General features: G+C 44.0%; 1 protein-coding gene and 1 long non-coding RNA gene across 2 annotated transcripts in view; one reads left to right on the top strand and one right to left on the bottom strand.

Annotated features, from left to right (window-relative positions):
- ryr1b (ryanodine receptor 1b (skeletal)) overlaps window positions 1–13,495 on the bottom strand; it is a 145,672-nt gene that overhangs the window by 76,534 nt on the left and 55,643 nt on the right. The window contains 13 exon segments of the mRNA XM_034230545.1: window positions 249–384; window positions 480–574; window positions 988–1,120; window positions 1,450–1,567; window positions 1,843–2,116; window positions 2,204–2,347; window positions 3,002–3,113; window positions 7,821–8,021; window positions 8,114–8,641; window positions 8,974–9,418; window positions 9,983–10,209; window positions 11,396–11,482; window positions 11,564–11,726. Of these exon segments, the coding sequence (XP_034086436.1) occupies window positions 249–384; window positions 480–574; window positions 988–1,120; window positions 1,450–1,567; window positions 1,843–2,116; window positions 2,204–2,347; window positions 3,002–3,113; window positions 7,821–8,021; window positions 8,114–8,641; window positions 8,974–9,418; window positions 9,983–10,209; window positions 11,396–11,482; window positions 11,564–11,726 (2,663 nt within the window).
- LOC117555620 lies at window positions 231–11,025 on the top strand. Its single transcript, XR_004570421.1, has 3 exons — window positions 231–372; window positions 489–591; window positions 9,960–11,025. It is a non-coding gene; the product is annotated as an uncharacterized LOC117555620 (long non-coding RNA).

Below are 13,495 nucleotides of genomic sequence, written 5' to 3'. Positions count from 1 at the left end.
CTCAATGATTCGATCAGGATTATTCCTCGTGTTCCTGCATTGGGTTTTATTTGGCTGTTTTCCCTTGTGTTGTATGACCTTGCCTGACCCTCTGTTTTTTTGTGTTTATCAGCTTTTGTTAAATAAAGCTCACTTCCTCAAGTTCCTCATACCTGCTTCCCTTTTTGTATGCGTTTGGGTCCTGCTTAAACCTGAAAGTAACCCTAACCCAAAACATAAAAGTAATCATTAGAGCGGAGGGTGCTGACCGTTCACAAAGACAGCGAAGCGCAGGAAGTCCAGGTATCTCCCCCCTCCGCAGGGGTTCCAGCCGATGTCAGGGTAACCCTTAGAGAGGAGCATGGGACACATCTGCAGACCGCAGCCCGCCAGGTATGTCACTACCTACAGAACCATGGAGGAGACACCAGGAGAGAGTATGAGAGAACTGGACACTTCAATGTGTTGTTTTCTTTTGTCATGTTTGTGTTTTCTCAAACCATTTCCAGGTCCTGCTCTTGAAGAGCCAGCGCCAGCTCGTTGTTGTCGATGCAGGAAGCTGCAGCCACGTCCAGAGGGGTGGATCCTCGCATGCCTGCAGAGGTAAATAAGGTAAGTCTTTCTCTGTGTGTTCTTTGCCTTACTTTGTCATTCTGTATTCTCTATTAAACACTAAACTCCAGCAAGTGCACTTCCCTCTGTGACGGCCAATCAGCTCGCTACCCCCTCATTGCGAGTGAGACCTTTGTTCTCCTCTGCAAAAACATGCCTGTTTGCTATCCTGGCTACTCAATGGTAGAATGATGAACGTAATGTAAATATTTGTCAAAAGAAGTGGATGATTTTTCCTGTGGTCAAATATTTTGTTTGTTTTCAGAGGAGATTCACAGCAGGTCACCTTAAACAGAACCTCCAATGATAGGGAAAGTTAAGAATGTAATCTTTACAAGAACACCTGTTTTGAATCCAATGCCCTATGAGCAGTGAAGCAGAGAGCCTGGTACTGACCCAGGCCGATGCCGCTGTTCTGCAGCAGGTAGCTCAGGTGGTCAAACATGGAGCGCTGGTTCTGTCGGCTGATACGACAGAAGTAACACAGGAAACGACAGCAGTTGGTCACCATCTGGGGGAACCGGATCTCCTGGAGAGAGAAAGAGAAAATATATTAATAATAAGTTACAAAAAAGCTGTTTAACAACAAATAATCCACTCAAAAGATAAAAAAAGACACAATTAACAAATACAAGAAAATCATTAAATACAATACAATGAATAAAACAGTCAAACAAAACGACTAATAGAAGGGGGATGTTGCCAGTTTTCAGGTGTCGTTTAAAAATGTTGACTGAGTAGACTGACTAGAGAATAAAAGCTGATTCACTCATTTTATTTCGGGGAATCAAAATCTAAAAGAACTACTAGACTGTAAATGTAACATTTCAGACAAATAAAACAAAGCATTACAATTACCTTGGAGTCTCCTCCTCCGCCCAGCACATTAACCATCACCTCCATCACAGTCTCATGCATACCCAGGGCTCGCATCAGGTTGGGGTGCTGGTAGAACACCTTGTTGTTCATGATGTTCCTGAAAGAATACAACAACAAAAACACCAGTCAGACCCACTGCTTGGGTTCGGATGACACAACAAAACAATAGATGGAGATATTAGGGCAGGGTGAGCCGAAAGCATTTAACAAAAACATATTACTCAGTTAGAAAAGCAATAACTTGTTTTTGTATTGTACTGTGCTGATGTTGCTTGTTTATTGTGTTTTTGCTGTTTATTGTCTGAAAGAACTGAGTAGTGGGAAAAAAACACATATAACTCAAGGGACTAACCCTAACCCCCCCACACTGACCCGATGCTCTGGATCATGAGGCGCTCCTCCTCGGGGCCCATCTGGACGATGAGCAGCGAGCGGATCTGCCCCAGACACTCCAGAAGGTCCATGGTGTCCTGCACGGAGATGGCGTTGATGGCGTAGGCTTTGGGCAGCACTCGGATCAGCTCCCCCAGGCCGTCGTACTGCCGGTGCAGCAGGCTGAACATCAGGCGCACCAGCTCCGGGTTCTGGATGAACGACTCCTGGGCCCAGTGGATCATGGTGTGGGAGATCAGCTCCTGGAGCGAGTCTTAGGAGAGGTGGACACAGAGAGGGAAAGGTTGTTATGGGTTACACAGCCATTTAATCAAGTCTTATGGAACAGGCCGGTTCTTACTGGGCTTCTGCTCCTCCTCCACCTCCGGCTCTTCCTTCTCCTCCTTCTTGCGCAGGCTCTTGATTATATCCACCATACTGATGAGTCTGCCCCTCAGTGAGGAGTCCACCTCCTTTTCCTCCGCCTCCTCCTCCACATGAATACCTGTTGAAAATAGGAATTCAGCATTAAGAGGAGACGCTAGATCATTGGGAAAGAAATGGGCCAAACAACTTCCTCAGTCGATTACAAACACAATGACAATTTGTTTTGTATTCGACATTCTTCATAACTCAGTTTTTACTTACATTTGTAAGTATAAATATGCAAATCACTTTATGAAATCACTTTTTTCTTTAAGGAATTAAATGCTATATTATTAACCTTGAATATTTAGAAATGAATGACATTTTACAATGTTGTATAATAAAAAGTTATTTTGAGAAAAGAGCGTTTAAAGGTATATATTCTAATTTAGTTTGCAAGACGCTAAAGGTGAATAGGGTAGAATATTGAACTAATAATATTATATTTCATACATTGATATAAGACAGTATTTTTCACATTAGCTTTCTGATTTTTATTAACGATCCATATGACGCATTCACTTTTGCTACCTTTCGGTGAATTTTGAAAAAAGACTCAAATGAACAAAGTTATTCAAATAAACCCATAAATGTGTAGTGTGGATGTTTACTTTGCGCTGGTCTTAAAGAAGCCATGATATAGAATCTAAATAACCCTAACTCTCAACATGTACCAGCATTGGAAAAACAATGGAGCCAATAAAACCCACAGCATCTCTAAAGAGCGCCTCACCGCAGTGCAGCAGCAGGTCGATGTGGAACTCCACCAGAGTGTCCCGCGTCTCCTCAGGCACCGGGCTGAACTCGTCCTCTGGACTGTGCTTGAACTTGGTCAGCAAAAGAACCTTGAGAGGAGACAAACAAGAACATATTTTGTCTGCTTTGCTTTTTCTCTCCTTTGCACAAGACTTTTTATTCCATTACATTTCAGGGGTTTCTTGTTGTTTTTCATGACATAAGTGACCTGCTCTATCGAAATCAGTCACATTGACCCGAAGACACATTTTGAGTTGTATACATTGTTGGAAAGAGGATATTCCTAGCTTTCTAATGATATCAGGATTGTTTTTGTACTCCAAATATTAAGCAAGATATGTCACATTATATAATGACTGTCACCGAGTCATCATTTTGAGAAAAAGGCCTTCAAAGTTTTCTCTTCTCTGGAATCCATCGATCTGATTGGTTATTAGCAAATGATCAAAGTAGTACGGAGGCAGAGATGGGGACTCGAGTCTGTGACTCGGACTCGAGTCGCACTTAAGTCGCACAAACAGAGACTTCAGACTTGACTTGGACTCCTGCTCAAAAGACTTCGGACTCGACTTGGACTCGTGTTTTGGGACTCGTGAACAATCATTGTGTTTTCTATTTTTGGCGTATTAAAGGTGGGGTAGGTAAGTTTGAGAAACCAGCTCGAGATCGCTAGAATTTGAAAATACACAACCGGAGAAAATCTGCCACTTCCTTACAGAGCCCCTCCTCCAACACACACGAACGCGCACATGACCAATGAGGGCACGAGATACGTTTGTGCCCCGATGGTAGGCTGACAGGCGGGTATTATATGGCTCTGGGGTAGGCCATCCAGTTACTTTAGCCGGGCCGGCTATCGGGATGTTAAGAGCATTCCATGGAATATAACAAAAAGTGTATCTCGAGCCGGTTTCTCAAACTTACCTACCCCACCTTTAACATTAACATCATGGTAACACCATGGCGACCGCTTGCAGGTTCAACTATAAAAACTTCGAACAAAACGCCGGCGGCACCAACAAAAGGAGCGCACACTGCAAAGTCTGCAATATTAAAATCAAGGATGCTGGTGCAACAACGTCAAATGTCATCAGGCACTTGAAAACTCACCCGGAGAGGTCAGTCACATTAACGCATATGGACGGTTAGCAAACATGTTTAGCTCAGCATTAGCTATGTAATGTTAACTTAGCTTGCTACTAGCTTTGTAACTGAATATTTGAAAAGATGAGTGAATGTTTGCTTGTCACACTTGTTTGCGTTGAGTGGCGTTGACATCCAACTCTTGACATGACATAAAAAAGGTCGGTAACGTTAATCATTACGTTCCGATGCTACCATCTACTGGCTAACGTTAAACGTAGAAAAATACATAGTTACATACATAAATACATCTGTCGGTTTATAGGCAGGTTACAGGTTTATTGTTGACCACGTAACGTTAATGTTACAGGTTTATCAGGTTACCATTACACTGGGTTTGAGTGAGAGGATAGAGGAATATGTTTATTTATCCATCCATCCATCCATCTTCTCCCGCTTATCCGTGGTCGGGTCGCGGGGGTAGCAGTTCCAGCAGAGAGCCCCAAACTTTATTTTCCCTGGCGACATCAACCAGCTCTGACTGGGGGATCCCAAGGCGCTCCCAGGCCAGCGAAGAGATATAATCCCTCCACCTGGTCCTAGGTCTACCCCTTGGTCTCTTCCCAGCTGGACGTGCCTGGAACACCTCCCTAGGGAGGCGCCCAGGTGGCATCCTAACTAGGTGCCCGAACCACCTCAACTGGCTCCTTTCGACGCGAAGGAGGAGCGGCTCAACTCCGAGTCCCTCCCTGATGACCGAACTTCTCACCTTATCCCTAAGGGAGACACCAGCCACCCTGCGGAGAAAACCCATCTCGGCCGCTTGTATCCGCGATCTCGTTCTTTCGGTCATGACCCATCCTTCATGACCATAGGTGAGGGTAGGAACGAAAATGGCCCGGTAGACAGAGAGCTTTGCCTTCTGGCTCAGCTCCCTTTTCGTCACAACGGTGCGGTAAAGCGACTGCAGTACCGCTCCCCGCTGCTCCGATTCTCCGGCCCATCTCATGCTCCATTGTTCCCTCACTCGAGAACAAGACCCCGAGATACTTGAACTCCTTCACTTGGGGTAAGGACTCATTCCCTACTTGAAGTGGACAGTCCATCGGTTTCCTGCTGAGAACCATGGCCTCAGATTTGGAGGTGCTGATCCTCATCCCAGCCGCTTCACACTCGGTTGCGAACCGATCCAGTGAGTGCTGAAGGTCGCAGACCGATGAAGCCATTAGAACCACATCATCTGCAAAAAGCAGTGGTGCAATCCTTAGTCCACCGAACTGCAGACCCCCTCCCCCACGACTACGCCTCGAAATCCGATCCATGTATATTACAAACAGGATTGGTGACAAAGCGCAGCCCTGGCGGAGGCCAACCCTCACCGGAAATGTGTCCGACTTACTGCCGAGGACCCGGACACAGCTCTCGCTTTGGGAGTACAGAGATTGGATGGCCCTGAGTAGAGACCCCCTCACCCCATACTCCCGCAGCACCTCCCACAGTAACTCCCTGGGAACTCGGTCATACGCCTTCTCCAAGTCTACAAAACACATGTAGACCGGATAAGCGTACTCCCAGGCCCCCTCCAGGATCCTTGCGAGAGTAAAAATCTGATCCGTCGTTCCACGACCAGGTTTATTTATAGTAGACTTAAAAGATGTCATTAGAGACCCAGTGTAATTAAACAATACGGTTGCAGAGGTCACATTTTAACATTTTTGTCCACTGGCCAAATGGCTAGCCTAGTGAATGTTGAAATGTTACCAGCTACTCAATAGATTGCCATTGTTATTTGTGGCTGGTGCGTGCAACATACAGTACCAGCCACTTGCATGATTTACCAGCATTTGGCTGGTAAATGGTGTTAATGGTAGATATCTCTTTTGGAACAGGTCATGTTTTAATATCACCAGTTCAGTATATTTCAGATAATATTGCAGCAATAGTTTTTTAGTTGCAAATGGCACAGAACAAATGTTTACTTTTAAGTACTTTTAACACAGTTTCCCTGTGGGGGATTAATAAAGTATTTGTGATTCTGATTCTGAAGTGTTTTGCTTATAAGTTGTTTGCATTTAGCTAAAGTGTGATGTTTTTCCTCATATTGCATTGCAATAGCCTGTTTAAAGTGATCATATAACAAACAACTAATCAGTACTGATACTGTATGCTAATAGATATAGGAGTGATAATAATACAGTACATGCTTTGAATTTCTTAGATATAGCTGTGCAGTATTCTTAACAGACTGGATAGCAGCAGACAATAGAAGGCTTATTACAAACAGAAGAGACATGAGACTTTTATTTTTTAGAGACCTGAGACTTGACTTGGACTCGTGACCAAAGACTTGAGACTTGATCAAGTCTCACCCCACAAAGACTTGAGACTTGACTTGGACTCGTGACCAAATACTTGAGACTTGATCAAGTCTCACCCCACAAAGACTTGAGACTTGACTTGGACTCGTGACCAAAGACTTGAGACTTGATCAAGTCTCACCCCACAAAGACTTGAGACTTGACTTGGACTCGTGACCAAAGACTTGAGACTCGATCAAGTCTCACCCCACAAAGACTTGAAACTTGACTTGGACTCGTGACCAAAGACTTGAGACTTGATCAAGTCTCACCCCACAAAGACTTGAGACTTGACTTGGACTCGTGACCAAAGACTTGAGACTTGACTTAGACTTGCAAAAAAAGACTTGTGAACATCTCTGTACGGAGGGAAGATATTTTAGTTTGGATTACTGGTCTGGGGGAAGCTCGCGAGTGTGTGTGTGTGTGTTTGTGTAATTTTGCATTTGTGTGTATTGTGTTTGTTTCCCGGGGAAAACCCTCACGAGAAACACCGGCTGTTGTTATGCCTGCTGTGACGTTAAGTTACTCCGTTCTCCGCTTGTAATTATGCCGAAGCTTCAACGTTGTATTTATCATCTGAATTTGCCGAAACAAGTTTAATATTCTGAAAGCCAAGACTTTGTTTATTTGAAATTTACACAAATCCACGTTTATTTTGAAATGAGCCGTTGCGACTGCCGACTGATTTCGATAGAGCGGGTCACATTATATGCAAATCTTTTCATCAGATCTTTACAAACCAACCCCAATAATGTTTACATATCAATGGGGCACAGGTTATTTTCTTTTTTTCTTTTACTATATCATTATTCATTTGTTAATATGTAAAGTCAAGTTACATCAAAGTTAGGTGAAGCAGGAGGGTCCAGTTTATGGTTATGAGTTATCTAATTCAATGTTTTACGATCAAATCTTATGGCAAAATAATTACAAACTTTATTATAAATTAAGTTCCAAATGTACAGTATAAAATAAAAAATGTCACGTCTCATGCGAAGAATTTAACTTCATCTTTTTGCTCTAGTTTTATTTTATCATGTTGCTTTTATTGTACATTGTAGTCTGTCCAAATACATATGATTTGTTAAGGGAACTGAAGAAAGACCATATTATAATTAGTGATTAAAATAAATGTGTATAATCTTTTACTAAATGATTCCTAAACTTTGATTTGAATTGTTCATCAGAATGATACTTTTGGGCTCAGTCCATTCCATATTTCAACACCCATTATCAATAAACAGTGTGGTTGTTCTGTGGCGCTTTCTAAGTGTTAACTCGTGGGAGGTCAATTATAGACATCCAATTTTTAAAGCACATATTTGGTTATTCTTCATTTCAAAATGAATGTACCTGGTCCTGAGGCGGAGAGCGGAACTCCCGGGTCTGGCGGGCGGTCTCAGCAGCCGACATGCTGAAGGCTCTCATCAGCAGGTTGTAGCGGACGCGTTGGTTCTTTTGGATATCGTTGACGAACTCATCTGAATATGCAACGATGGCTTCCACTCTGTGGCGCAGCTCGCAGTCGCAGAAGTACTGCAGGAGAGTGCACATCTGAGGGGGGGAGAAGAGTTTCAAATCCTCAGTAGGATCACATTCGACAGATATTTAAAGGATTTAGGATATTGGTAATAAAATCTATTGACCTGCAGCTTGACAGACTCTGGTAGCTTCATCTGCAGTAACCCCTCCTCCAGACCCTCCTCTTCCTCTTTGGCTTCTGCCTCCACTGCCTCCTCCTTCTTCTCCTCCTCTGCCTTCTCTACCTCCAGCTTTTCTCCTTCCGCCGCCTCCTTCTCCTCTTCTCCTTCCTCCTTAGGCTCGGCTCCTTCCTCCTTCGGCTTTCCTTCTTCCAACTCTTTCAGCTCCTCCTCCTCTTCGTCTTCGTCATCCTCATCCTTCTCTTCCTCGACCTCAGCAGCTCCACCCTCCTCAGCTCTCTTTCCCTCCTTCTCCTCCACTTCCTCTTTCCCACTGAACACGTGTGGGTCGATCATCTTGAGGATGTGCTTGGTGTCCTCGTCGTTGAAGATGCCCATGATGAGCAGAGTGCTGATGAGCTTCAGGATGGGGACGAAGTGGAACTCCACGCTGCCTCCGACGGGGTCCCTCATGGCCTGGCTGCCATCCAGCACGGCCTCCGTCAGCATGCTGATGGCCCGGGTCTTCAGCTCCTGAGGCGGGAAGATGAAAGATAATCAGATCAGAATCAATATGCTTTGTTTAACGACGGGGGAACAGTTGCTTTTCGTAACGGTTGCTCCATTTTACAGGAAAATGAAAGGAAATTAAAACACAATGCTACCAGAATAAAAAATAAATCTGATGGCATTTAGTAACAGTTGCCCCACTGCAACTGCACTCAGACAACTCGGATTGAAAGAAACTCACTAACCCATGAGTGACAGCAGGTCATTTTACAGTTGAATAAAATATAGTTAAATGATAAATAAGCAAGGGACAATTTAAACGTAATAAAAAGGTTCCGATGAGTCCTGCCTCGTACCTGGAGAGGGAAAACGGGGCTGAGGGTGTAGAGGTCGGGGTCGGTGCCGACAAAGTTGATGGAGGAGAAATGCAGCTTGGGCCGTAGGCAGGTGGTGAGGCCCACCCCGGGGAGGGAGTGGGCCTTCTTGGCGTCGGGGTACAGGTGGATGCTGAGCGTCTCCTGGGACATGGGCACGATGAACTCCCGGTTGGTGCCCAGGCGGGCGCGTTTGGCCGACTCCAGGTGGATGCTGATGAGCAGGTCGTAGTAGCCGCTGCGGAGGGGTCCTGGCAGGTAGGTGTTCTCCGTGGCGTAGAACAGCTGTGATTCGTCCACGTGGCTGCAGAGGGCGTGAGCCACACGGTTGTTGCCGAGCGCACACACGGCACAGTACAGCATCAGGGTGTGGTAGTGGAACTTCATCAGATCCTTACGCTCCGACAGCTCCAGGATGTCGATACACCTGGGGGACAAAGACAGGAAACTGATCAGATAAACATACAGAGAGGAGAATGGAACAGAATGGAACAGAATAGAATACAATAGGAAAGAACAGAATACTATAGAACAAAATAGAACAGAACAGGTTAGATTAGAATAGAATAAAATAGAAAATAATAAACTAGAACAGAAAATAATAGAACAGAATACTATATAGCAGAACAGAATACAAAATGTGACCCTACAATGAACTTTCACCATGGGGCCTTGCATGAATTCCCATGAATAAAATGTAACCTCTTTAGTTTTGATTTATGCCTGTGAGGCGCTTCTACTTGAACTTTAGATAAGATATGCCATGAGAAGTTTAAGTGGGAGAAGAGTGTGTCTGCCACTTAGACTTAATTCTCAACCCCTCCTGCTTTGATGTGTGTGTGTATAAGAAACTTTGATGCTGTATTGTTCAGACACAGATTTGTGCTTTTGCCACATGATTGTTTAATTCCCTTATACTATCTTTTGACAATTGCTTAGAAAAACCTTAAAAACTTTTTTTTTCATAGATTCCTGACTTGCAGATTCTGACCTGTTCTCCTCTGGGATGTGCAGAGCCATCATGATGAGAGGTTCCGTGCACTCCACGCTCCAGCCCAGCCTCTCGCTCACTTTGCCCACCACCGGTTTGAGGAAGTGGTTGGGCATACGACTCCAGATAACCGGGGTCAGCATCTGGACGTCCAGCCTGGGCGGGCACTGCGGGACCGGGTTGTTGCGCTCGCTGCGGAACATGGCTGCTGAGATGGGCATGATATTCTAAGGGGGCAAGGGGGGAATGTATAGAAACAGTAATAAGCAAGAGAAAATAATGAAGTTGAGCTGACCGAAAATAGGTCACATTTGATACACTTTCTGTTATATTTGTATTTGTTTCTCTGTGGTTTGCTTCAGCCCTGTTAGTAAGAGCTGCAGTGACCCAAGTCTTAATTTTGACTACCTTTAGGCCCCCAAGAAGAAAAATATTGAAGATTAAACAGGCCCTCAGTAAACTAAATGAAGTGAACGTGTTATATTTACAGTATGTCATTGAAAAACAAAGAAAAAACACATTAGAAGGACAATTGTTCTTTCCAGCTAAGCTTTTTTTCACATCCTTGTAAAAAAACAATATGGGGCAACCAGTCAGTTGTCACCATTAACCAGACCATCATTTGAGTCTTCATTTAAAATGAATGGTAATGTAATGTTAAGTTGATAAATGTGTTGGTATTTGTATGTTAATCACTGCTTTTAACTGTTTAATAATTCTAAGTGTGATTGATACATCTTGCTGCCCAGGGACTGCAGATGGAAATGATCTAATTGCCTAATCTGGCATAAATCATGTGTTCTATTTTTGATATTATTGTACTGTGTGCATGGTCCTTGTTTAAGTCATTACAAGAAAAGATGAGACAAGACAAGCACAAAAAATGAAAGAATGCAGATGTGCATGAGATGTAGACTCTACCCTTTACTTTGACATACTGTAGCTGTCACTGGCTAATCTCTGGTTGGCACAGACTCCAATCAGCAATGCAGTTCCATACACTTTTCTGATACATTTCAACATTAAATAATTACTAAATAAGAGTTCACATTCACATTTTTTCTCTGCCTTTCCCAAATATCACTTTGATTTTTCCATTATTTTTCTCTATCTTTCCAAATACTTTTCCATATGTCTAAAATTAATACAATAACATTTATTTTATCCCAACAGAGATTCATGATCCCTCGTCTTTTAACAAAGGTCAAGGGTAGGATGACCCGATTTGACCCATTTATTGAAATCACCCACACAAGTTTGATGTTATGATTTCAATGTGAAAGGGATATGAGACAATGTAGGCATTACAAATAAATAAAGCAATATAGCCCAAGAAGTTAAATCAGAGGAAAAAACAATAACTTTCGAAAAGTTAAATTGTTCTGCAGTGTGTAAGCAACAGTGGTTTCTGACCTTGAGTTTGCCCAGCTCCAGCTGCACCAAGTTCTGGTTGGATGGCTGAACGAAGACAGCGGGGAACAGCTTGGTGTTTGGCTCCACCTGAAAGGAAACACCTCTGGTTTCAATGCTCCACACTGTAACATCACTACATTTAAGCAGATACAAATAGCCTTTCCTTACCTGGTAAAAGGTGTTTATCTCCTTTCCATTGGCTGTAAAGGTCATGAGACCGGTTGCCAGATCAACCAAGCAGCCAACAACCATGTCCTCCTGGCTGAAGCGGGTCTGCTGATTGCTGACCAGGTCCCCTCCCCACACCATATAACAGTTACTGTGCTTCATGCTGCAGAGAAAAAGCAAAACTCATCTCAACTCTAAAGTTAAGTGTGGTGAGTACATGGAAAGAGGGAGAAATATTTTTTTTAATGTGGCATATGGGGAAAATATAACTGAAGAAAAGAAAGGGACCGAGTGTAGAACCTTGAGGGACCCCACAAAATATAAAAGACAATAACAAGTTCCTTATTGCTTCAATACTAATGTTAGTTAGTCCGATAGGAGGTTTAAGTAGTTCTATTTCGTCCCTACTGACCGCCAGAGGCGGTGCTTTAAGCACTGGATATGTCCATCGCGCGCATGCGCAGCTCGAGTACCAATAACAACAAAGTCACCTGTGACCCACGTGACACCGGCTATATCAACCGGTGTCGTCAGAGGATCTGTTCCTTTCATCTTCTCGCTACGCGAGGGTACCGTGGCTACATTTTTGTAGCCTACAGCATTCAGGTTTGAACGTTTGATCTGAGGGATTTCTCTGCAAGCAGCTGGCCGCGTGCAGCTTCGTGACTGACAGTCGGAGCTACGGGTCGTTAACGCGTCCTCCAGGAGCTGTGGCCGGCTGTGCGCTGTGCAGAGCCTCGACAGACAGGTTGGTGTCAGCTTGTGATGGTGATGGCTGTGTCCCCGCACCCTCTCCCAGCCAAGTTGTCCTGATTGCTGTCTTAGTTTTTGTTTGGCTTAGATTTTCTGGTGACGACAGTGTTCCCGCTTCATCTCCCATAAAGTTGCCCTTATGTCTGCTTGTGGCGTTGTGCCCGAGCTATCATTAGCATTTGAGTCCCAGCTTTGGCTGTGTCCCTCATTCAATCTAACCTGTTTTACGTTTAGATGCCGAGAGTAAGGTAAGTACTTTCTATTTCTTAGAAGCTATTATCTTGTCTTAACATTTGTGTTCTGACTTGGTCGCTTGATTGTTAGCAGCAGCCGCTTGGCTAACACCTTGCTGTTAAGCTTAACTATTAACTCAGCCGGTGAGGGCAGTGCTCCCGCTCCCGGTAACATAGGGTTTGATTGCAGTAGCGCTAGATCGTTGTATTACTGCTCCTAGTACTAGACTCCTAGCACTAGGATGATATGCAGAGAACATCTTCACTGCGGGTGCTGTGTGCTCCGCATGTGCGGTTACTACTGTAACCATGGCCTACGGTTCTATGCGGGCTGTTCTCTTTCTTAGAAGCTAATTATCTGGTCTTAACATTGTGTTCTGACTTGGTTGCTTGATTGTTAGCAGCAGCCGCTTGGCTAACACCTTGCATGTACTGTTAAGCTTCATTATTTAACTCCGCGGTAAACGCATGGTATGGTTGCAGTAGCGCTATATCGTTGTATTTACTGCTCCTAGTACTAGACTCCTAGTACTAGACTCCTAGCACTAGGACGATATGCAGAGAACAATCTTCACTGTGTGCTCTGCATGTGTGGCCATTAAGGAGGATTTCATCCTCCCAATATTATATTATCTAGTGGGCAGCCGTTTGGCTGACACTTTTAGGCACCGGCCACAGTTACTACTGTAACTAAGGTTCTAAGCCATAAGTACTGGCCATAATTACTACTGTAACTACGGTTCCAAGCCGTGTAAGTACTGGCCGTAGTCAATACCGTAACTACGGCTCTATGCTGTGTAAGTACTGGCCATAGTTACTACTGTAACTACGGTTTTAAGCCGTAAGTACTAGCCATAGTTACTACTGTAACTACGGTTCCAAGCCGTGCAAGTACTGGCCATAGTCAATACCGTAAACGGCTCTATGCTGTGTAAGTACTGGTCAT

Source organism: Gymnodraco acuticeps, unplaced genomic scaffold (assembly GCF_902827175.1).
Source record: "Gymnodraco acuticeps unplaced genomic scaffold, fGymAcu1.1, whole genome shotgun sequence".
Lineage (NCBI taxonomy): Eukaryota > Metazoa > Chordata > Actinopteri > Perciformes > Bathydraconidae > Gymnodraco > Gymnodraco acuticeps.
This window is presented reverse-complemented; position numbering and strand designations above follow the sequence as displayed.